We start from the raw sequence: 25,812 nt of genomic DNA, 5'->3' as shown, positions 1-25,812 counted from the left end.
ACTAGTTTAGTTCAATGTTTCCCAACCTAGGGGTCAGCCCCATCCAAAGGTTCACCAGATGAATCTAAGGGGTCGTGAGATGATTGATGGGAGAGGAAAAGAGAAAAAAAAACAAAACATAAATCTGTTTTCATTTTTTGAATTTTTGACACAATTTTAGAGAAATAAGCATTTGTTGGAACTGCTAACAAATCATATGAAATGTGGCCAGACGTGTGCATTTTTATAAGATTATCATATTCTTCTTGATGCAAAATCTTTGTCTGAAAAGTAATTATTCACTACAGTTGTCAAATAAATGTAGTGGAGTATAATTATAAAGTAGACCTAAACCTCACAATTGTACTTCAAAAAGTTTCATTCAGTTACTGAAATCAAGCAATCTGATCAAGATGTTTCCAGATAAAGACATAATATAGGGTTACAAACTATCAATGAAATACATCAATAAAAATAATGTGTCCCTGCAAAGTGACCTTGGTGAGGAGTAGAGGCCTGTGGTCTGCAACTCAAACGACCATCAAAACACAGAACTGTGGCTGGGTGAAGTTCAGCTTGGTCACCTGTATCAGTATGAGCTTAAAAAAAAGGGAAAAAAAGGAGAACTCTGGTATTATCACTGTTGGGGAGATCACATGCCTTTGCCTCTGACTTTCTAATTGGGCCCTCAGAGAGACTTCAGAGGAAGTCAAAGCTCATCCTGCCAAGTGACAGAACGCTGAGTGTACCTTCTGTGTCTTATACATCCTTTACTTACTTAACTCCTGCCCAAATGTGGGTTCTCATTGTTCCCACAGCAATGATTTTAAAGGTGCATCATGAAAAAATATGTAAAATTTAGAAATTATTGTCAGTTGAAGTATTTCAATAAAATTAACTTCAACTACTTTCCAGTAGATTTTCAGTAAATTCTGTTGCTTTCTGTCACAAAACTAAACCTTTTGTCCTTCCCTGATATCGCTGTGTTTGTAGAGTATGAAGAAGGATAAGAAGTGAGAACAGTAAGTAATGAGTAATGAGTAAACGTTAACGGTTTACAGGCCTTCAGTCTATGTGTACTGGGAGCACAACAGTTTTTCTTTCCTGTTTTCTTCAGTAGCTTCAGTAGGTTTCTTGCAAAATTCAACCCCAAAGAACATAATTTAAAATGCAGGAGGCCAAAAACCTCTAAATGATCACATCGATTTATGATAATAGTGTTGATTAACCAATGTTATTGCACTAATAAGTTATTCACGGCAAATTTCCACAGATGACATTTTGCTTCTTATATTTTAACATAACCGTTATTAAGGCAGTTTCTGATTCTGTCACACCCATACATAATTCACTTCTTCCATGCCAAACCTAATTCTCTCTTGAGTGTATCAACATAAACATGATGCAAAGGAATACCATTGTGTATTGCAAGGCTCACCAACAAATAACAGACATATTGCAGCATTTGTCCAGTACTGGCTGCTTGAACCATCTACAGCTGACCTTCATCCAGGGTGGGTTCAGTGTATTCTGTATTTCACAAAAAAGCATAAATTAAAGAAAAAATATTAAAACAAGACAAGATAAGACATTTATATGGCAGACAACCACCATTACTGTGGAACAAGCTCCTGAGAGGTTCCAACCCCTGGACTGAAAAACCACTGAACGGATGTACTGAGCAGATGTACTGACTCTGACCGTACATAGTGCAGCACAGGTTAGCTGAGGCATGAGGAGGATGGAGGGAAGAGGACAATGAGGGATAACAAGGTGGGATAAGCCTGTTAAGCTTCCAGGATCCCCCCTGAAATCCACACTTGAGTCAAGCACAAGAATGTCAAAATGTATGTAATACAATCACAGTGTTGTATAACCTGGGGTCACTACAAGCAGAGGTCTACAACTTCACATTTTACCTATTTCTCTGGGTTCTGAACTCCCCCTGGAAATTGTGATGGGCAGTCCTCATAGTTATCCCCTTCATAGATATTTTATTGACATCAGTTCATCGAGAACACAATTATGTTGAATATAAAAAGAATCGAAGTTGCAGTCCTAGCTCATACATCTACAGGTGCATGGAGCTCACACTGGGATTCACTACTCGTTAATAAGACAACTGGTTATGTGAGTCAGTGAGAAATATTAAAGTAGCACTAACTTTTTCATGCAGTGCAACACTGTTCACAAGACTATAACATACTGTTTTCACTGAAATATTTCCTGGACTGCAGAGGTATAGCTTCTTCTCTTGTGAGAAGAAAAGAAATGCCAAACAGCTGCTACACGCTACACCTCCCTTTTTTGGACACAGAGAACAGGAACAGAGAAAATCTTACAGATACAGTATGGAGGTGGGAATATGAACAAGACATGGCTGCATTATGTGGGTTTACCACGGCTGAATACCAGGTCAAACAACACATGTTTGAGCTACAACACTGGCACTGCTCATGCTTCACACCACAACCATCAGACATTCAACCTTGACACTCCGCACAGTCGAAGCAAACACAGAGATCACCACCGACTCCAGCAGGCAGCGTGATGGATGAGCTCTCAAACAAAGGCCTCGGCTACATCCTCAATTCACCACCAAACAACAGGGCCACTGAACATTGCAGCTACTACTGTAAAGGCAGCCGTATAAGATCCTTCCATCAAGTCTGCATGCTAATTGTGCACATATTTAGACAATGGCGGGGGTATTTGAGGTGGTGAGTACCCTGCAGAGTAGCAAAAGATACACTGTGACCCACTATCTTTAAAGACCATACCCGTGTTTTTACATATTGTAGTTTACATCTAACCGCCAATACTATGCAATATTGCTAACCCTCTTAATGATGCTGGAGTGTTTAAGATATTCCCACCTCCAAATACAATTGGTTTTATTCATTCCATATGGTATTAAATTGTTATGAAACCCATCTGCTGTTCGGCCCACTGTTAGTTAGGTTCCTCTACTGTTGCATTACAATGAAACTACAATCACAGACTGATGTAAAAATCCTCTTTTTTTAAAACTGACATACGCAATTACATGATTTAGAAGTAATTATGTAACACTCCTTCAGCTGAGTAAAAAAGCATCTAATTAAGCAAAGTAATTACAAGAACAGCTGAGAAAACATAGAGCTCTAAGACGCCCTATTCATTGTTAACAGATATGTAGAATTCAAAACCATGAGACCTGTGTTTTCATAGGCCACCTTATATAAGTGAATTAAGAATTTAGGTAAGGGGGGGGGGGGTGTAGACTCAATGTGCTTCAAGTAAAAAAAAAAAAAATTATACATGAGAAAGCATATTTCTGAGATGATAAAAGGCAGTCTTGGAGATATTCGATATGTGCTTCTGGAAATTAACTTTAACATCCAAAATCACACGCGAGTTTTTGGCATGACCACAAGGTTTTACTGACATGGGAGTTAACAAAGAGTGAAACTGGTGCCTCAAAGACTTGGGACAAACTAAAACAATATTTGTTTTACAGCTAAATGAAATATTTGATACCAACAATGCATTGGATGAGATCATTCACTGAGCTAAAGTGGGAGCACGCTAACCTTGTGATTCAAACTTAGCAATAGAAACTGAGACCGAGAAAGTAGCACCAGAAGTGAGACCGTGCAATGACTCAAGAATCAAATGCTCAGTGGAAGGAAAACAGATCTTCACATCCACACAGAATTGCTTTTTGCAATGGGACGTTCAAAATCAATGGATGATAAATTCCAAATTGTTTTGGCAAAAGGTGCACAAAAAAAATCTAATTTCAGTCTCGAATTGGGACAATGCCAGATTTTCTGGTTAAGCATTTTGACATGCATATAGAGGTTTGGTATGTGCATCTCCTGTTGGTCAAACACCAAAGTGGGCTCTGCCACCAAAAAGAGCTGCATAGTCTCACATGCTTTGATTGTAATATGATTATATATCTTCATTCAGAGGACAGTATCAGAAGGGACCTCCAGTGTCAAATACAGTCAAAGCTCCTCTTCTTTTAAAGTATGGGGCTGAACAGGGAATCCCCACTCATTATGTAGGGGGCTAAAAAGGTAAATCTTCTTAGACATACCTTTTGGGGAGTCCTACCTAATGAATCTGGGCTGTGTGGCAACGGTATGTTATTCGATTTTCTCACTCTGCAGATCGCAGACACCACTTTAGAAAAAAGAATTAAATGGAGAAAAGAAGGCAGGATTTTTTTCTCAGGTTCTTAACAGATTCTACTGGACACCATCCAAGATGTGGGCGGACAAATAATGCAAACTGTAGGAAGTGTCAAGAGTTCAGATGGGACCATCTGCTATGAAGAAGTCCTCTAATTCAGATTTTTTTTTTTTTTTTTGGCAGACAATTCATAATTTAATACAAAATCAGTCCCTCATTTGGGTTTCTGAGTAATATTATACATCCACTGACAGTAGTCCACTGTAGTGCTGCAGATGTATTTCAGACAAGTTTAACAGTGGGCATACAGATACTTTTAAGAGGATGGATGTCCCCACAGGGGCCATCGTTTCAAGAATGGTTTATCCAGCTTGGCTAGGTAGCAGGTTTCTTTCAGAATGAGAAATAGGACACATCAGCACATATCAAAATGGGGACATTTCTCTGATGTGCATCTATGGCGCCGTATGAATTAAGGCGTAAGCATAAAAAGATAGGACTGAATGTATTATGCTCTTTTGCTTTTTCCAGTGTTTCTTTGAGGAAATGGAAATAATTGGATTTTGTGATGGGCTTTTTCTTTGTCATAATATCTTTTCCCAGTGATCTCACTCAATTTTTTTGTCTTTTTTGTGTGCAATTTATTGGATGTCCACTTGTAATCTGTTATGATTATCTTTATAAAAGAAAAAAGACAGGCGGCACGGTGGTCGCCTCACAGCAAGAGGGTTCCAGGTTCGAACCCCGGTCTGGGCCCTTCTGTGTGGAGTTTGCATGTTCTCCCTGTGCCTGCGTGGATTCTCTCCGGGTACTCCGGCTTCCTCCCACAATACCAAAAACATGCATGGGTTAGGTTAATTGGCTACTCTAAATTGCCCGTAGGTGTGAGTGTGTGCGTGTGTGGTTGTCTGTCTTTGTGTGTCAGCCCTGCGATTGACTGGCGACCAGTCCAGGGTGTACCCCGCCTCTCGCCCATAGTCAGCTGGGATAGGCTCCAGCTCCCCTGCGACCCTGACACAGGATTAAGCGGTAGAAAATGAATGACCAGTGTCATGGAGAGGCCGGTCTCTTAGGTGACGATATTATTACTGAAATGTATGTATACCATGAGTTACTGTGATCTAATCCTACGGACACACTCTTGACCTTCATTAGCCATTTAACACACTGCAGTTCTGCAGGCAACAAAGAAATAATGAGTAAGAAAGAGATGCACACACAGCCACACTCTAAACTGCATTTCACTGATATTGTATGTGCAGTGAAATTATTTATTTTGTTTGGTTGGTTGGTTGGTAGATGAAAAACAGAGATGTTCATTGTTGTAATTTAATTATTGAGCTCCTGGTCTCCAGTGCAATATTTCAGGTCTTGTTGCTGTACTGTACTTCAGCTTCGAAAATATTGATGCAATACACCTGATATTAAGAAACAAACTGAACATCCAATACAGCAGCTCCATGATTTAAAACATTTAGTATTAAAATAAAAGTAATGCTCCCTCACTGCAGCAGGTTACAAAGTGCTGAGAGTGGCAATTTGTGACACACATTACACAAATCTCTCTCTCTCACACACACACAAATATACACATGCTGGGACAGTCCTCTGAGGGCAAATTAATAAGATATCCATGAAGGATGAAGGGAAACAAACTCTGAGACTTGCATAGACTTTTGCTACAGATGGGTATGAGCTGGAGCATGTGTGAAGGCCCTGTATGTGTTGTTTGTGTGTGCTTGTGTGTAGTTCTCTAGAGGCAGTGGAGCTACACACTCGGATTATCTCAGTAATGAATTGGCCGTTGGGGAACGGCCCGTCTCATTTTAAGACTTGAGGGGTGACTTCAGAGCTCTAAAGCAAGATTATAAATCAAACAAATGTGGCATGGTATAGATTTATGAATGCGCATAAAAGTGAGTGCATTTCAACATGTGTTGTGTGAGTTGCTGCAGGAAATTTTTCTTCTCTCTTAAAAAAAAACCCAATATTACATAACAACAGTTTAATACATTCAAACTTTAGCACTGGAAGTCACACCACATTTTTTTTTGATTGTGCAAGTTCTTCGAATTATCTCCAAATATGGTAAGTATAAACACTAAAACCATTTCTATATTCTGTCAGGAGAACACATTTAAAGTCCTGAGACAGCTTGATTACTGATTAATAAGATAGGTTTCTAAAACTGTTGAGCATTTCCCTTAATGCTCTCTGAGTTCAGCTTATCCGTCCTCAATACTCTTGATGCTTCATTGATGCTGTCATCTTTGCAGCAAGCAGGCTGCCTCCACTCCCAACCTGCTTCACTGAAGCTAGAAATCAGAGAGCGAGCCCCTGAATCTGTGATGTCACTGGGATTTAAAATGAAAGGACTCTCTACCGACTGTGAGTGGGATGCTAATGTTTCAGTCATAAAACACCACAGTCAACATTTCTCTGCTTTGGTGCTACATGGGGTCACTTCATGTACTGACTTGCCTGCAAGCAACGTCTAAGACTGATGCTAGGACATTATTGTCTGATATGTTTGTGATGAATAATTTCTTAAATAAATTGTTAGTTCAGAATAATTCCTAATCCCCCTTCCTTCAGGGCTGGATGATGATGATGGTGGCTGAAATGAATATTACAACAGTAGTAAGAAGATTTCTCTTATTGCTGTCAATCCTTACCCGTGAAACAAATGTGAAGAACTATCTTTTTTAGTTTTTTTTATGTATAATTTCTTGTAATTTGATTCAAGCAATCGAAATCTCCAAAACGATATCACACATTTTCCCACATCATAATGATGTGGTTCAACACATGATTAATTATTCCAACCTTGCCCCAATTTCTATATAATCCAATTAGAGTACACAAAAGAATCCCATTCTCACATTTACATGACAATATGATAGTTGTGGTCACGAGAGTTCTCTGACTGAAAAAGGGGTCACAGACCAACAATGTACCATTCACTGGTATGTTTCCATATCAACACTAATTCAAATGACTACATGTAATGTGACAGAGGTTGCTTGTAGTAAAAAAAGAAAAAAACAAAAAGAATTATCAGCAAAGTCTGAAGCTCTAGAGTTCGCACTTCAGTGGCAATCTGAGTGAGATCTACCGGTTGCTGACCACTGCGCTCAGCCTATACGTACAGTATCTTTGCTCTTAATCACGTATAATTAAATTTTATTTTCTACAAAGTGGTTCACAGTCTTTTCAGTCAGTTTTGCAGTTATACAAATTTTTCCATTACTTCCAAGCAGGTTTATGGCCACATCTTTGCTTTTGACATCAAAGATAAGGATATCCTTGGAGAGTGTAAGTAACTCTGTATCCAAAAATATGTGCATCATGTCTGTGTGTTCAGGTATGAGTGAGTTATGACTAGTCTACTTTAATCGCCACTGCTGCTAGCGAGTGTTACGTGTCTGGGTGCATTGTGTTAGTGTCTGTGAACTCGCTGCTAGCTGCTGAGCATGTAAGGTTTTGAAGGCTCAGTGTAATGAATGTGTTTATATGTCTCAGTGATCTCACGTTCCCTCCTCCAGCGGTTCAAAGAGATTAGCTGAAATGCCACAGTCCACAGAGGCATCTGTGTGAAAAAGCAAAGCCTACAGCTACGCTTATCATTACACTTAGCATTTCCGTTTATAACAAGTCGACAAAAACTGAATATGATACAATGACAGTGACACCATTAAATGTGACTGATGACCCCGTCTGTGAAGAGGCAAATCTCCCTCTTTCTGACTGTCTTGTCTCTCTCATTTATGCACACCATAGATCTAAATCCTGGTCTGATCCAGCCTCGTTCATTTCTGCTAAAAATCTTCTTAAATTTTTAACTTCCATATCAATAATATATTCCAGACTCAAAGCCCCATCTGTGACATCCAAGGGGTGCTTTTCTGGAATAATTTATTGAGTCATATCCAATAAATTATACTTTGTTATACTATGTTAAAGAATTTTTAAAGGCCCTGCACACCCACAGTAAACCCACATAGCTGTTTTGCCTTATTTTGGCCTATCAGACCCCTTTTCAGGATTGTGTGGGCATGCACAGACTGTGCTTGATTGACATTCCCTGACTCTCTTCCTAGGTTTGCTACAGCTGTTAGGGTGAGATAGAAAAAAAACATCTCTATCATCCTTATTACTGCATGACGTCTGGTGACATCTGTAGCTCTGCCCACCTTCAACCTTAGCAGAAGCCTAATCAGCCCTGTAAACAATAAAATAAATATCTGTCTGTCTTCCCTGATTGAATTACTGTCAGTAATTTTGTGTATTTTCAACTTTCTTAATGTGTAAAATAGAAAATTTCCTGAAAGCTGAAAGTTCCTGATTTGTTCCTAAAATTTTCCTTAAAATTAGGATAAACTTGCACTCAACTTTAAACTGTAGTATCCTTGTGCACACATTTTGGATGGATTAATTAAAGCATTAATAAAACCACCCCATAGCTCAAGGCCACTTACAGGTGATCTGACAATTTCTGGTCACAATCTAGCCTCAGGTTGGCTACCAGGTGTGCATTTTGAGATAATTTAAAAGTTTTACTCTTAAATGTCACACAAATAGATTTACATTTTCAAACAGAAAGATAGCATTCTTACAACTAATGAAAAAAGTAATTCCCCGGGCTTCTCATGCCGTCTTCTGCTGAGGTCCAGAGTGATGAACAGTGGCCTTGTGCAGAGCAGTGGGCTGTTTTATACAGTGTGCCCCAATAAATCAGACAGCCTGCTGTCCTTTCTCAAGGAGCAGCAGAGCCAAGCCTACATCTTCCATCAGCCTGCACCTAACAGCCACAACACAAAGAGACACAAGAGGGAGAGACCAAAGTACAGAGAGGCACAAAGGTACAGAGAGATACTGGAGACAAACATGGACACAGCTCATAACACACACACCACACAAACACAATATTCCCTGATTGCAGTGGACTATATGAAGGATAATATGTGGCAGATGGTCTGCAATACCAATTAGAAGCCTGTTTGCCTTCCTTATCACGACATCTATGTGTTGTAGAGGTGTTTTGTTTACAGCAGTGAAGGAGAAAAGACTGCAGCCCTTTTGACCTTCTTTGAAATCCGACAAAAACACATTAAAAGAGCCCTGGGAGTAAATTATAGCAATTATATCTTCTTGGATATCTTGGATAATGCGATGACTGCCACACTGGATGTTCTGGTGGCTTGTATTGACAGCTGTTTTAATCAAATCTGCAAAATGAGCAACAAGGACAACAGGAGCAAAAGCAAAAAGGCCACATCAACTCAATACTCCACAAGATTCCAACATGTTCAGTGATGAGGCAAACAGCTTAAGGAAATGGACTTAAGGCTCAATTATCAATTTTCACAAGAGATCCTTGAACAAAGGGAAAAAAAACTCTTACCAATTTGTAAACAATGCATGAAGAAAGGAAGGGAAGAAAGCCATAGTGATTTTAGACAAGCTGTATATTGATGGACAACTTCACCATGACAAAGATCTGACTCCCTGGCTTTTCTAACCCCCTCCCCAGTCTGACTCTCAGCGACCTCTTCTCTCATTCATCTTTGCAACATCTTACTCTCCCCCACATTCATCTCTATATTAACAAATAACACTTCCCCAATTGTGATAACAGACACCACTACAGACTGAATATTTCACTTTTATATCTCTCTCAAACTTATACCATGTTCCTATGAAAATAATAGAAAAGCAACAACAAACCAAACTGAAACTCAAAATCAAGGAAATGGAAGACACTAATTCAAGTGCTCCCACAGAAGAAACTCAAACAGAACTATGAATTAAATAAAATAATAAATCAACTGTAACTGGACCTGAGGGCTTCCCTGCTGAGTTCTATAAGCATGTCTGGAATATTCTAAAAACACTCTTTCTACGACTGATCAAACAAAAAAAGCTTCAAGACTTCCTTAGAACCTGAATACTGCCGCAGTTTCACTCCTCTTGAAACTGAACAAAGATCCCACTCACATATTCAGTTATCGACCTCTCTCACTTATTAGTACAGACATAAACATAATCAGTAAAGCATTAACCACAGGAATTGAGAAAGTCACTGCATTTTTAATTCTCTCAGACCAACTCAGCTTCATCAAAAGTCAACACTCATCAAACAATATACATAAATCCTTCAATTAATAAACCAATTTTAGCATCAACAAAAAGATATTATTGTTACTAGATGTAGAAAAAGCCTTAGATAAAGTTAATTGGAAATTTCTATTTGCAACATTTCAGATGGATTTGGATTTGGAAAGTCATTTATTAAATGGGTCAAAATTGTATATATATTGCACCAATTTCCATTGTCACTACAAATGGATTAACCTCACAAAGCTTCACTCTACACAGGAGTACTAGGCAGCAATACCAACATTCTCCATCACTCTTTTCCATTTTCACTGAACTGAGCAGCAATTCCTCAAAATGTAAATATCGAGGGGATTAAAACATATACCACCAACAACAAGATCAGCTTTTATGCAGATGACACTATGCTGTTCTTACAAAATCATCATCCTCAATAATTCTCCAAAATTTCTAACTGAAATCAACTTTCCTTCCATTACACATTCACCAATCCATAATCAATATAGACTCTGTTTTTTCACAACTTATTACCTGAAGTTATTATTGTGTTTTTTTCTCAACTGGTGAGAAATGGTGTAGTGCTGTTCTGTTAACACGACCAAATATACATTTTCAAATTATATATATAATAATCTATTTTTAGTACAACAATCCAATTATTGTCACAATGTTGTCACTATGAAAACTTAATATTAATATTATCATTATCACATACTGTTGTCATGTTATTTTCTGTGTCCACAACTCTTGAATTGTCAACTCTTGAATTATCAACACATTTCTCATATTTCTACTCATACCAACTACCATTCATTGTTATTTATTTGTTTGTTGTGTACTGATGGTTTGAACCTTTTTTCTGCTGATTCATTGCCTACAACTGCATTCCCTCTCTCTGTGTTTCTCTTCCTCATCTCCTCATTACTGGCTGCTGACAGTAATAGTCATGTTGTCACACTGTATTTGTCCTGTCTGTTGTATAATGTTATGTCTTTGTTATCTTGTGTTTTGGTATTTCTGCACTCTGTGTTTACACCATGTGTCACAAATAAAGAAAAAAAACATAGCAAGGAAGGATAACAATGAACACTCATTTACTCTCAGAATAATTACCGGTACAAATATATTTTAATTACTTGATAACGCTCTCTTTCTGCCCTTTTAGCAGTCTTGTATAATGCTGAACAGAATTCACGCGGCATCCCTGTCAAAACACCTGCATAACATGCAAAAGAAAACAGATGGAGAGCCGTGAACAGAATATAAACAATTCTTAAAAAAAAAAAAAAAATCTTGTTCTGTAAATTGATTTTTCAATTTGATATCTGTCTGTTCACCAAGACTAATGTTGGCATCACGACTGACGTGGCCAGAATCACAGAAGCACAGCTGAAGCTCCACCTAAGTAGAAACCACCGATATGACTCTGAACACAAGCACATACATCTTATGCCCTCCTGACATGCTTACCCACAACATAATTAACTGTGGTACAGTAAATCACTGCTGCGGGGCGAAACGAGGGAAATAAACAGAATAAAGAGAAAAACCATGTCCTTATTGTGCACCTGAAAACCCAGAGCTGATGCAGACTGGTACCACGGGTGAGTCATGGTCGCTGATTTTAAAACCAATTCTTGGAAGTTATTTTAACATTAACTATCATGACAACCCTGAAAAGGCTAACCTAGACAGAGCGAAAAAAAACAAAACAAAACTGCAAGATATTGTACCACACAAGACATGAAAAGCAAATAGGTAAAAAAATATAAAAACAGAAGCAAACCACAGATAGTGTCATGATGTGTGGCTCACTGGTCATTCGACACACGTTAGCAGTCATTTTACGGGTAAAAACTCCAGACCGCATTGCAAATAGGAAATGGCTTTTAATCTTACTGTCATGTCTCCTTCCAATGAATTCCTAAGCAGAAAGTGATGACTGGCAAGAGCTCAGGAATAGCATCTCATACAGCGAGAGGTCTGTGAGGTTAACCTCCATCAAAACCAAGCTGTCAGCACTCAAAAGCAAAGGGGCGGGTTGCGGTTGTAGGAATAAACAGAGCTGACGTCAGAGGAAAGTCATTTGATTGTGGAAGGACCAAATATTCTTTGCTTAGCTTGCTTTTCTGTGTGTCCCCGAGCTGCTCGCTGAATATAATTTCAGCCGCCGTGTTAATAAGAAAGCAATAAACCAGACAAGAGATTCTGCGAGTTAATTAAAGATCAATCTAACTGCATGAAAAAGCCTCATCTTTGCAGCCAAAATTACTCAGGATACCCACACGACACTGCACCCTGCACTGTCCTCTACTCTACTGACTTCTGAAGGGTTTAAAGTGGAAAATGTTATTGTTGGACAAAATATTGGTGTTCCCATAGAAACTACATGTTGTGCTGGTTCCACACATTATGGGAGGAAGCAGAGTCCGGATATTACCAGCTCACAGCAAATTGAGGATGTTTTTCATTCGGTAAACCTCACACACACACATACACACAAACACAGCAGCCCATCCAATATTGATTCTGAAATTTGGGAGGGTTTAAAAAAATCTATTGTCCAATAGTAATTTCTGGAATTTAACATGAATAAACAATCTAGACATAATGCCTCCACTTTTTTTTAGGAATTGTGACTAAGATACATATGAAGCACATTTTACGGTTGAAAAATAAACTTGAACACTGTGGACAAACTATATAAGGATGAATAAAAATTTTAGGTAACCTCAAACCTAGTTTGACACTCCTGCACTGCAGTGTATTGTCACTTATCCATATATGAGCCTGGCCCATTTATCAGTCTGTCTCTAATGATTAGTAGTTCAGCCAGTGTGCAGGTACAGCCAACATGACATTAAAAATACAATGCCAGACTGTATTTTAATGAATTTGAGAAGCGATATGAAGGAGAGTGAGTGTAAACTTCAACTTTAATTCCAATACAAAAGCAGTTACTAAGGCAGATTTCCTCCACTATGAAACGGACAGCTCAAATGTGATTTCCCCAACAAGATGGATTTCATGTTGATATCATCAACTCAGCCTATGATGTCATTTTCCCCCAACCAAAGGCATATCATGATGTATAGTCAATATTAGAAGAAGGCCCTCCACCCATTATGATATTTGTCCTTACGGGTGTATGGCTCAGTGAGGTTTGATCTGTAACAGTGTTACTGAATAGTAGGGGTAGACTGGGATGCAGCAGACGTATGGCTCACTGCATAGGACTCACTGGAATAATTTGTTTTGAATGTACGGTAACATGAGGCCAGGGATTCATGTGACACTAACACCTGAATCAGTGGCCTGCAGTCACTGAATGAATGTAAGTGAACACATTTTGTGTTTCAACGCCCAATGTACAGTGACATGAGGAATCATCTGTGTGGAAATTTAACTTTATCTTTAATGAGAAGATTTTGTTTTGTTGAGATTTACAGAAAATGCATTGCAGCTAAGACAGAGACTTAATGGGACATTTCATTCATGTAAAATCTTTTTGAATCTTTTGAAATTTTGAATTTGTGGAACTTTACATTGTTTAGTAGTGATGAAGGACTGCTCCTCTCCATTGTGCTGGATTGCATCACAAATTTACAAAAACAAATACACACAACGTGACTGTGAGAAAACCCGGGATCATTTCTTGGAGCTAAGAGTTGATGTTCCATTTTTCAGACCAGTAACACTGCTGAAAGACATTATGTAGACTATTGTAAACACTCAACCGAAGGAGCATAGAATCCAGTATTCATTCTCAGCAAACCAGTTCTTCTCTCTACACAAAAGACTGTAGTCCAAGTTCACAGCTTCTTGCCCCTTGAATGAATAATAAAAGTACTGATATGCCTCTTCCACCAAACATGTACTGTATAGCTCAGGTGCTGCTGCTACTGCTGCTCCTGCTGCTGCTGGGCTCATGTGTTTAAGAATGGATGTGCTGACTGTGAGAAGGAGGAGGAAGAGGAGGAGGAGGTGGGAGGGAGGAGGAGGAGACCCTGCTACTGTAGCAGTGCATCAGCAGAGGTGAGACTACAGCCACTACATCACAGTTTGCTGACTGGAGAGAGGTGATGGAGCTACTGTTAAGATATCCAGACTTAGCACTTTGCATAGGAGATGTAGATTTGTTCCATTTCTATTTGTGGCCGTGGGTCCAGCATTTCAAACCCATCTGTACTGAAGTGGTGTAAAGAGTCACCCGAGGGACTGAGAGAGGTGATGCAGCCGAATCAGTGGGAATGCAGAAAGCGATTGTCTTTTTCAGTCGAGCCTTTTCTTCATGCGTTTGTAGCTGAAGGGCAGCTCAGTCGGTTGACCTTACCCCAGCTGCCTTGCATGCCGCCAGAGACAGACAGACCTACAGTGGGCTACAGTATGTGTGTCATTAGTGCTGACCCAGATGCTCTGAAACACTGACTGTCCTGTGACTGCACTGCATACCCAGAATAACTCCCCTGCAGCTCATTACGCACAATAATAATGTTTAATACTCTCTGTTGTGGAAAGGCAACCCAAATGAAAAGCCAAAAGCAGGACAAAAAAAAAAGGGAAGTGAAGTTGAGATGAGAGACAAAAGTTGAGGTTGAGATTGCTCATAATGAGTCCAGCTGCAGAGGAGAAGCAGAGATTCAAGGTCTGTGCAGTGCAATCTGATCAGCGAGACAAAAGAGTTGACTGGCTGCAGGCTCAGGTACAAAGATTAGTAGGTGAGGGAGAGTTACATCACATACAAGCAATCCTTGTGCAGTCCAGCCTCAACACCATCTCTCCCATAACAAATCATTGTCAGTGCTGGTTCAGAAATCCTGAGCAAATAGCTGCTTGGACACACACCCTCGATGAACAAATTCCAATGCAAAAGCAGCCTTCTGCATGTCACAGAATATGCAGAGGGCTTATAGGTCATTCCTGTGGCGATGGACCACAGATAGTTCAGTTTTTCCTCCCTAAAAATGATTTAGTGAGATACTCTGCCGACCACAGCTCCATCCATGCAGCCTGTGAATCATGCACCCAGCAGCAATAAATGTGCGGATTACAAAAACGCTGCCAACGTGAAACAAAAGATCCCCCCCTTTTCCAAACCATATGTTCTAACTCTTCGCAACAGACGCCACTCGTAAACTGTAGTGATGAGACAGAGGTTAATGCAACAAAATCAGCAAGTGTTTCCTCGGAGCAGAGAGCTCGGCGGCGTGCTTACCCTCTGCGGCCAAAGCGCACCGGACAAGAAGTAGAAGCATTCCCACAGACAGCAGACAGTTTGCAAGCATCCCTGGTGCTCCGACTCGCCACCTGATCCTCAAACATTTCCCCTCTGCTCCGGTTTGCGTCCTTTGCGGCGAACACCCACCGGGGTCCGCTCCGCCAGCTCCCACCACTTTAGGGTGACCTGTCCGCCCACCACTCCTCAAACCGGGAGCCATATCCAGCGGATAAGTTGCTGAAGTTTCGGTCGTAAATAATACATTGGATCAATCCTCGTGTGTGAAAGGGAAACAGCGGTCCCGCGGTCTCGTCGTGTGTCCAGGGCTTTTTTTTTTGGGGGGGGGGCAAGGAGGGAGGCAGGAAGGGAGAAAGAGGGGTGGGTTGATGGGTGGGTGGGTGATAGGGGTGCGTTGAAGGGAAATTAAGAAATGCGCCCTATCGCTCCGCTGCGCTCGGTCCACCCATCATCGCCGTGTGGCGCAGGGCGGCGCGAACACTTTGCCAAAGGTTTGACATCCAGCCCAGCTGCTGGTGGTAAAACTGCCTCATTCAGACCTGCTCCAGATGGATGACAGACATTTAGGTGTGCTCAGGTGACGTTCACTGACACGTTTAAAAACACGGCTGCCGCTGGATGGATGGAAGTCTTCCACCCTCCTGGTCAAACTGAGCAAATCAACCACTCTGCTGTTAATTATCGGGAGAAAATCAAAGCTGAGCAGCCTGCAGGACGACCTCTGCTGGGTGTAGGAGACAGAGCAGAACTCCATGTCAAGCAGGTTTTTTTTTTAACAGGCCTACCAGCTTTGCTCATTGGCATTGTGGATAAATATAAAAAAGGAACCCGACTGTGCAGGGCTTTACTTCTACTAACAGGTATGTACTGTCTATCCTCAGGGGCTACAGTAATTACTGCCTGAATATCTAAGATCTGTGTATAGAGCTGTGGCTGCTGTACCTCTTCATCTCCACTAGATGTCAGCAAAGACCCAGAGAATCACTAGGCTGCAATTTGAAATTGCAGATGAAGAGACTGAGGCCCCAAGTTTTGCCATGTTAAGGGCCTCAAAGTCATGTTCACAACCAGGAAGACCACAGTCAGCTTAATGAAGATTTTACCATAAAGAACCTGGTTTGAAAAGAATATTGTGTTTCAGTTTTGTTAGTTTGCTTGTTTTGCATTGTTTAAAAGCAATGGCACGCTTTATTTAGTAATAGTAATAATTTTATATTTTATATGAAGCCAGGGTGAACAGTCCAGTGCCCATTTAACCTATTTAAGAAAAACAATCTCAATCTGAGGTCCATTTAGTAGCTGTTGTGGAGCTTTCAATCAGATCACATCAGATCATATGATCTTTATCAGTAGATGGGAGTTTTCTGAGTTGTTGTGGAATTGCAGTTGTTCAAACTTCCATTTTTCTTGTCTATATTACTCATGTTTAGAGCAGAAACGCATTTGATTAATCATAATCAATCCTTAATTGATCCATCCTTTAAATAATTTACTTTAAGGGGCAAAAATACCAAACCATCTGTGATACCAGTTTTTCAGGGGTGAGGATTTGAAGATGTTTCCTTGGCAATTTATCACCATTTCTGCCATTTTATGCACTGAAGGATTAATTAAAAAAAAAAAAAAAAGAATCCAATGTGTCCAATATGTGTTTACTGAGTTATGTGTTTACTATTTGTCACAAAAGAATAATGAAAATAATAATTACTTGTAGAACTTCTCTTGTTACTAAGAGTTTGAAGACCAGTGGAGTATGATGTGCCATTTAATAATTTAGTGTAAAGTTGCAACATTGTCAGTCAGATTTGTTGTGCAATTGATGTCCATACAAGAAAGGCAAGAAAAAGAAAGCAGCAAATGTGAAAGATGGAAGAACAGACCCAGTCAGAAAGAGCTGCATCAATAGATTTTTTTTAATTCAAAGTGAATCTTAACAATAATACACCATAAAGTCTTATTTTGACACTCACCAAAAGAGTCACCTGGAAAACCCGCTTAATGTGACAAAGTAGAGAAGGCTTGGTCACACCTAAATCACTGAGAACTAGAGAGGAAACACTATCGCAAACTGTAAAGAGACATCACATCCATAAAGTTAGTTTTCCCAGTCCTCATACTGTAAATATTGCACAGTGCAATTGCTACATGGCAAACTAGTGTAGCACAAAATAAAAAAGCAAATGAAACAAAAATGAAAAAAAAAAGCCACAAAATAATCTACAGGTATTAAAACAGTAACAGTTCAGATTTCATAATCAAGTCTATTTGATGAGCAATCTAAACAGATGATTCCATAACTTGCAGTGTGAATTAACTCTGAAATTGATAGATGACCAGAAAACCGAAAATAAGAGCTTGAGTAAAGCAAACCTCATTAAATCAAATCAAAGAGTAACACAGTAGCACATTTAGACTAATACAGACCCTGAATTAACATCTCTAAAGGATAATACCGCAGCAGAGGTTTTTTTTTTCTGATATCAAAGTCATAACTTTAATATAATTTTACAAACGACTGTTTTATCTGTTAAATGTTACATGAATCCTCAAAAAAAAAAATATGTTATCCATAAACCAATGTGTCAATTGTGTGAAAAATTAAAAACAGTTTTAAGATTTCTCTCCTCTTGCATCCATTCTTTTCCTAAACAAGTATTGGAGAGTTTATGCAGGCGCATTGCTGGTGAATACCTTTGGAGGAATCAAAACACAGATTACATTTCACATGCTTATTACTGGGGAACTATTTCAAGCACTAATCTGCCAAGTTCATGCCATGTTGTTATAAGCTTTCTTTCTGAGTATGATCAGTAAAGCATACAAGTAAGGAAAAAAAGCTATCAAAAGACATATAACCTTATCAGTGTCAGTGTTTAAATGTGGAGTATTGCACTCATGACTGACAGAGAAACCACAATAATCTCTGTGACAGAGCAGTTTCCACCCAGAACACATTAACAAACATCCAGACAGACTATTCCAGGATATAAAGCATGGCTCCTCTGATTTTAAAAAGCCAGTGTTGCCAGCTGTGCTCTGATTACTCCCGCTCAGCCTTAACTTGCACGATGGAAAAGCTGCTCTGAGCAGACAGCTTCTAGGCAGACAAAGTGAAGCAACTTAGGTGTACATGCAAGGTAATGTAAAGCATGGAGATTATCTAAGAACACTTGGTGGTGCAATGACCGCACAATGTAAAGTATTGCATCTGCTGTTCAGCCAGAGTGACTATCCAAAGATCGTTGAGTGTCATATCATTCAAAGAGTACGTGTGTGTGTGTGTATGTGTGTTTTATTGGTGTGTTATCACAGAGGGGCTTTGGTGGCGGCCATCTGTAACAGGAGAGAAACCACCACCATGTACATTTCCTCTGTCAAGTCTACAAGCTGATCAGAGGAGTACAAGTCCCTGCAATGACACTGTGATGAATACGTATTTTGTGTGTTTTTTGTTGTTGTTGTTATTCTTCTTGGTTGAGTGGCTGTTAAAGGACTGTCTACGTGGTAACGGACTGTACTTGGACTCTATGCCTTCCTCCTCAAATAAGCGGGGCGAGGAATCACCATCTTGAATTCTCACTTTCTGAATCTCAAGGCACATACACAGTGCTGCTCACACTGTCTCAATTTCAGTAAGGAACACATAACAATGGCCACAGATTTGCATTGACAAAACATCATTTTGATATGAGACACTCATAAAGGGGAGAGCGATCCGAACACAAGGCAGTTTAGAGTAACAAATCATGAAACTGATATTCTAGTGATATAACATTGAACAGATAAAAAGGTTGCAATAAATATTTCTTAAAATCAATTTAACAGTAAAACAAGTTGTAAAACATTATTTTGGAACAGAAACATTGGGCTAAATTTATTTTTGGACACACAGTCTAATCACCCAAACTCTTACGAGCCTAAACTACCTGTATGAGTGCTTAGTGGCAAGTGTGTTTGTGTGTGACTGGTGGAAACATTACAGAAGCTTTTCAATGAACACAATGGGGTTTGTTTTTTTTTCTGGCATCTCACAGTGCTCCTGTAATACACTAAAGAGTACTGGTAGTATATCGTATATGTACAATGAAAAAGTTAAATCAATCCTGCAAGCTACAGCTTTAGATGTGTACAAAACGTCAATATGAAAACATACAAAAATTAAGTTACATCGATACATCATTTATATGCAGTGATGAGCCCGAAAGGTTAATAAGGATAAAATACTGATGCAAAAAACACACACCCCGAGAAACAACAAATGCAACTAATGTTCATCATCAGCAATACAGTAGTTACAATGACACTCCAAATATGAACGCAAAACACGAAAATCAAAACCACTTCTATTTCAGATAATTAGGGACCTATACAAAAATAGCAACGCTAGGTTTAAACTCAGAGAAATCACCTAATTTCACAGCTATCGAAGTGGCAATCATCATATAGCAGCTTATCTATGATACATTCAAGAAAGAAATGATACGACTTATTAATTGCCCAATAAGCTAGACAAAACCTCAGCCGCTTTTAAATACATTTTTTTTGTTTGTTTGTTTTAATTTAACCCCATTCTACAACTACAGTATAACTGAGGTCTATGCAAACAGAATAGCTACCTTGCTCAGGAAATGAATTACAGTCTTTGGTGCTGCACAAGCAACTTCATTTGAAAATTAAAGACAAAAAAAAAAAAAAAATACACACATAACTAGTAAAATGAACAGAAAAAAAATGCACACACAGCATATCTACATATATATATAGACTGGTGCTACCATCATATATATATGTACATATCCTCCCTGACGGAATGTATAAAATAAGCAGTTGACACCGATAAGCCTTAAGCCTTTAACAAATGGTATAATGTAAAGGGAAAAAGTTAACTTTGTCACACATGCATAAATGAGAGAATTGCACACAATTAACTCACACCTTATCAAGCATCTGTACTAAATAGTCTAGCTCTATAATATATGTCCATATATGTGTGTATATCAAATACTGCATGGTTTGCTCAGGCTTAGAAGATTCCATACCATTAATTTGCATTTTTTCCTTACCTAATCAAAGCCATGCCCACCACACTTCTAAACATCTAAGAAACAAAGTGAAAACACTCAAAATGAAAATACGAAGACGAAAAAGAAAAAACATAATCAACGACTATTTAGATTGTATTGCAGTTTCATCAAACAGTACAAATACTGTTAGTAATAAGAGTTTCACTAAATAGAAAGTGATTATCAAATATTAAGCAATACTCAGTACTTGCACTTTGTACACTAGTTCATTCGGGAAAGGGAGAACGAAAAAGAAAAGAAAAAAAAACGAACATTTTGTAATGAGACAGCAAGCATTCGCAACAGCAAAGCATGCTGTTCTTCTTGAAAGAACAGAAAAGTTACTCACTACACACTGAAATATACACTGACTCCAAAAAATAAGCACCGCTATCCGCGATACATCACATCCATGCAGGCTATGCATGGACATATACACATGTGCATATATATACTCACACATAGAATGCATCGACTGATTGGAATTTCAAGTGCTGCAGTCCAGTACATTAATATTCATGTATATAGTCATATATAAGTAGTAACATTAACAACCTCAAATATGTAAGGCACTATGGCTGGGGACAGTTATACAATGCAGCGAGTCTTGTGACACAAACAATAAGAGCAACGTCTATGCATCTTTCCGTTTACATTTTTGCTCATGCAAGACCACATGCAGCGTGAGGAACAACCCTATTTAAATCGGTTAATTGACTTGACATTGCTAACACCAAAAGACACCAAAAAGGTACAAATACTTCAAACGCAGTACGACATACACTGTGGACGACATGTGCATCTGTCAATCTAGAGCTAGAGACTGGGATGGCTTTACAAATATGGATGTGTCTTGCACACGTAAGAAGGCAATATAGAAAAATAGCTGGGATCAGGGGTGCAAAGTCTAACTATTCAACACCACCCCAATTATTTACCTGTTTTGAGGAGTATTCGTAGAAGATCCAATGCAAAGATATATCAAATGTGCAAAACACATTAAGTGTGAGTTTAACTACCCATTCATTCTTTCATTCAATCATTCATACATTACTTCCTTCTTAATTTTTGCCCAAATCATCTCCACCATTGGAACTCTTATTTTAAAGCTTGAAGTTCAATTACACCCAAGTCTACATGATTCAAAAAATAGCTTGCTTTTTCTCTGTGGTTGTGCCATGGTTTTGGAAATGAAAACCATGTTGTTTGTGGTTTAAGATAGAATTCGCCCTGCTAACTTAGCCCTCGGGTGGTATGAAGGGTACCTGGGCAACCATGCTCAGATGTAAGGGTACTGGTTTATTTTGGTAGGGCTGAGAGGGAAACTGGCGTAGGCGGGCGAGGCAATGTAGGAGTGCGGGGGAAAGAGGGGCTTGAATTGGCCCTGGGGGTGCAGGGTGGGAGAGGGCAGCAGCCGGGGGTTGATGCCCACTGTGACCTGATGCACGATGCCTGCCGGGTGGGAGATGCTGTAGGTGGGTTGGAGGACGGGGCGAGAGGCTCCAGGAGAAGCCAGGAGGTGGGCCACGGGTGCAGCCGTGACTAGAGGACCAGAAGGGGGATAGGACAGTAAGGTGGGCTGGGAGTGCGGGTGGCCCCCAAGGTGGGGGTGGGGGCCTGTAGTGTGGTTTGGGCTGCTGTGGGACAGGGTGAACGTGTGCCCATGCATGGTGGGAGGGATATAGGCCTGTGGCCTCCTGTGGGCAAAGTTGCCGTTCCATTCCTGATGGCAGGAACCAAAATGCTGCACCTGAGGGAGAGAAGAAGAAAATCTAGTTGATCACGTTTGCCCTTTTCATCAGACCAAAGTTAGTCTTTTACGCGCCACTAGATGCTGCTGTTTTCCATGTTTTTGCATCTCTATGTTGTGTCTCTACTCTTCACTATCTACTCAATCATCACATCCACCTCATTTTAATTTGTGTGTGTAACATTACAATATTCTTTCTTTCTCTTTGTGTTACTGGCAATACAATACAATAACCAAGCAGTATTACAGTAAAATGTCTACACTCTTAAATCCAGATGGACATGTTCACCCACTAACTTTGATTAATTTTGAGCATAGCTCCCAGATTTGTCAGCAAAAAATAAAAAAAATCAGATGAATTCAAACCCATTAACAGTATTAAGTGTGTTCTTGGCTGCTGCTCTACTACAAAATGTTAAAATGCTCTTTATCACCTACATGGAAAGTATAGTCACAGCCACTTCTGTCACTTTAGAAACTGGCCTTTGTGGTACAGTTTCTTCACACTCCAATGAAGGGACAGATGCATGGTATAAAATGGAGCTTGCCAAAAGCAGATGCTACCAGTTGTGTTTAGCGGGACACCCCGTCCAAACCAGCATTACCTCTGCCAGTGGCTAAACTTAGGTTATGCTTTTATCCCGGCAATCCGTGAAGACTGAATATGTTTTGCAGTCTTCAACAGCCATACTTCTACTGTACAGTATATCCTGCTTGATCAGTGGGTTCAAATGCCCCCCCTGTCTCTCTGCTTCCAGTAACCATTAACAAATGGACCATAAAAAGTTGCGTATGTTTACATGTGTTTGTGTATATGTTTGTGTACTACATGCGTAATTGAGTACTGCATGGGCTCACCTGCCCAAAACCTATAGGCTGCTGCTGCTGGGGCTGGAATGCAGGGGTGATCTTCTGCGGCCTGTTGAGGAGGGGAGTGGAGTGGTGATGTTGTCGGCCAGGAATGCCTCGCCCTTTGGACTGGCATGACGACTCCAAGACTGAGGTAGGAGGTCATGTAAAGAGGGCCAAAGAGAGAGACATGGAGAGATGGAGATCACATATGGTGTCCAACTTATCAACCACGTCAGAAATAACAGGCAAAAAAAATAGATGTAACCAGAGATCAGATCCACCCACAACCGTAGAAATGGCAACATCTGTGGCTTTGTAGGTTTGTCAATGATTTCAGCTGTGTTTGATCAGCCCCAAACCTTTAAACATAGTGGCAACTGAACTCTGAATATGATCTAGATGATTATAAATAGAAATGTTTGGAAGATCTGGGAGGGGTTTGTAACTAAGCTTGTTCTTAGAGCTTATAGTGGGGTCAGACCTTCCGCTATAAATACACTCAGCAGCACTAGAATAGCAAGCTGTGCCCTTTTATGTGAGGCTTTAGATGCAATAGTTGGAGGGCTGGGGAGGGAGATGCCTTTGACATGAAAGGTGATATGACTCTGTATGATTTTCTCTGAGGATTTACAGTTGAACCCTCCTCTTTAAAAGACCTATAAAAAGGGCAGTCTTAAAATGACGATGTTGCTGGAAAAGACAGCAATGTCCCACTGGCCACAGCTGTTATAAAGCCTACATACAGCATGTGTAACTCCATTTTAACACCCGAAAGAAACATTCATCAAACATTTTTTTTTTGTTTATGTCAACTAACAAATGGTTGATTTTTTTTTTTTTCAGGTTGACATCCATGTTTTGAATATTTCATTCAGGGCATCAAACATTTTGGGGCAATTACACGTGTCTTATGTAGCTTTACGAAGTGCACATCCACACAGATACTGGAGCTCAGAGTCAGTCTGGAGTGTTGACAGCAAACAAATATCCACTCCACAGATCAGAGCAGATACGTCAGGGCAGGTCACCCATAATCACCTGTGAGAACCTCTGTGGCCTACTAAGACAGTGTAATCCCAGGCCATGTGACCTGTGGAGCAGACAGCAGCGGTGGTGACTTGATCTTTGAGCTAAAGTGACCTACTCATGCACTTGCTAGACTTCTGAGTGGACGACGCCGTCTGAGTGGACTTCAGACACATAGCAACTGAGGAAAGGTGTCCTGTCGTCTGCTGTATTCATGCAACTTTTTAAGTATTGAGGGAACCTGGGTCTAACACTCTATAGGCCACTGTCAAGTCAGACCTAAATACGGAACATATTAAATGTATTTGTGTTACCAATGAAACATATGTCCCGTTTTACCTGTGTTGCCAGGTGTTTCACTGACAGCAGGGTTGTTGATGTTGTTCTGCACCCTCATTGGAGGCACCACAACAGTACGAACTGTTGGCTTGCCGGGCTCAGTCTCCGGGGCAACGCACGCGACACGGGGCTCGCAGTTCTGGTTGCCATCAGCTATGTAGCGCCGCTCTGCGAAGGGACTGTTGCTATGGCCGGAGGCATCTGAGGCGGGCGAGCTGTCTACTGTGTCACAACCGCTCTCCTGTTCGTCGTCTGACATACTGCAAGAAGGCAACCAGTGAGGAGAGAAGTTCTAGATGTGTCCCTTGTAGCAGTGTAGCAACTAATGCAGAACCAAGCAAAACCGATTGCAGGTGTTTTGTTTGAATCAGCTGCTTTAACCATACCTGTTGGGGTGTTTGCAGAGTGAGGTGTTGGACTGAGCTGAGGCTGAAGAGCTGGTGCTGAGCGTACTGTCTGGACTGCTGAGGGAACAGACTCTCTCCATACTGACAGTGCTCTGACACGCCTCACAATCTGCACTACCCTTACATCTGCGTGGAGAAAGAGAGAAAAATAAAAGCAATCAATTAGACGCTGGTATTTTAGAGCAAAGTTAGAAATTTGATTTGAAGCAACCCTTGTACTCACTCCCCCATCGAGTGTCTTTGTGCGCTCTCCTCCTCGTCGCTGCTGATACTGATGACGCTGACAGTCGGGCTGGCTAGGTCGGAGATGACCATGGCCTGCCGCTGCTCCTGTGAAACTGAGAGCTCCTCACAGTCTGGCTCCACTTTACAGCAGTCCTCCTCATCCTCCTCCACCTGCTCTGTTCCTTGCTCCTGTCCAACAGTGTGCCCTTCCTCTGGGCATCTGGCTTTCTCCTCCTCTACCTCCTCCACATTCTTTGCTGTATCAGCCATCTTTGGGGACTGGCATGCTAAATTTTGGATGTTCGTGTTTTGGGAGAAGTTGCTGCCCCTGCGAAGAAGAAAATGAATCACGTTAAGAGAGGGGAAAAACCTTTTAGTGCATATATGTGGGTCTTAATGGCATAAGGCACAGCCCATGTCTCATACCTGTTCACACAAGGCTTGGCTCTCTTGTTGGCAGTTGGCTGCGGCCACACCACATGTGCAATGCCTATGTTGATTGGCTGGTGGGTGGACATGGTCATTTGGTTGGTTAAGAATGGCTGAGGATGTGCAATCATGGAGCTGTAATGGTTACCATGGGGACGCACTTTCCTGCGTTAAGAAAACAGAACATTGCAAATTGAGCCAAAAGCCTTT

General features: G+C 40.3%; 2 protein-coding genes across 2 annotated transcripts in view; both read right to left on the bottom strand.

Moving 5' to 3' along the window:
- Window positions 1-15,713, bottom strand: part of kiaa1549lb (KIAA1549-like b) — a 57,453-nt gene extending 41,740 nt beyond the window's left edge. Inside the window, exon 1 of the mRNA XM_041039035.1 lies at window positions 15,491-15,713. Coding sequence (XP_040894969.1) covers window positions 15,491-15,713 — 223 coding nt within the window. The remainder of the gene's footprint in view (window positions 1-15,490) is intronic.
- Window positions 15,714-17,412: 1,699 nt separating this feature from the next.
- The window catches only part of hipk3b (homeodomain interacting protein kinase 3b), a 39,417-nt gene continuing 31,017 nt past the window's right edge, over window positions 17,413-25,812 (bottom strand). The window contains exons 11-16 of the mRNA XM_041053778.1: window positions 25,600-25,767; window positions 25,172-25,501; window positions 24,928-25,074; window positions 24,542-24,801; window positions 23,183-23,322; window positions 17,413-22,324 (exon numbers count right to left, since the gene is read on the bottom strand). Of these exons, the coding sequence (XP_040909712.1) occupies window positions 21,854-22,324; window positions 23,183-23,322; window positions 24,542-24,801; window positions 24,928-25,074; window positions 25,172-25,501; window positions 25,600-25,767 (1,516 nt within the window). The 3' untranslated portion in view covers window positions 17,413-21,853. The remainder of the gene's footprint in view (window positions 22,325-23,182; window positions 23,323-24,541; window positions 24,802-24,927; window positions 25,075-25,171; window positions 25,502-25,599; window positions 25,768-25,812) is intronic.

Source organism: Toxotes jaculatrix, chromosome 1 (genome assembly GCF_017976425.1).
Source record: "Toxotes jaculatrix isolate fToxJac2 chromosome 1, fToxJac2.pri, whole genome shotgun sequence".
Taxonomy (NCBI): domain Eukaryota; kingdom Metazoa; phylum Chordata; class Actinopteri; family Toxotidae; genus Toxotes; species Toxotes jaculatrix.
The sequence above is the reverse complement of the archived record's forward strand: the minus strand, read 5'-3'. Positions and strand labels throughout refer to the sequence as shown.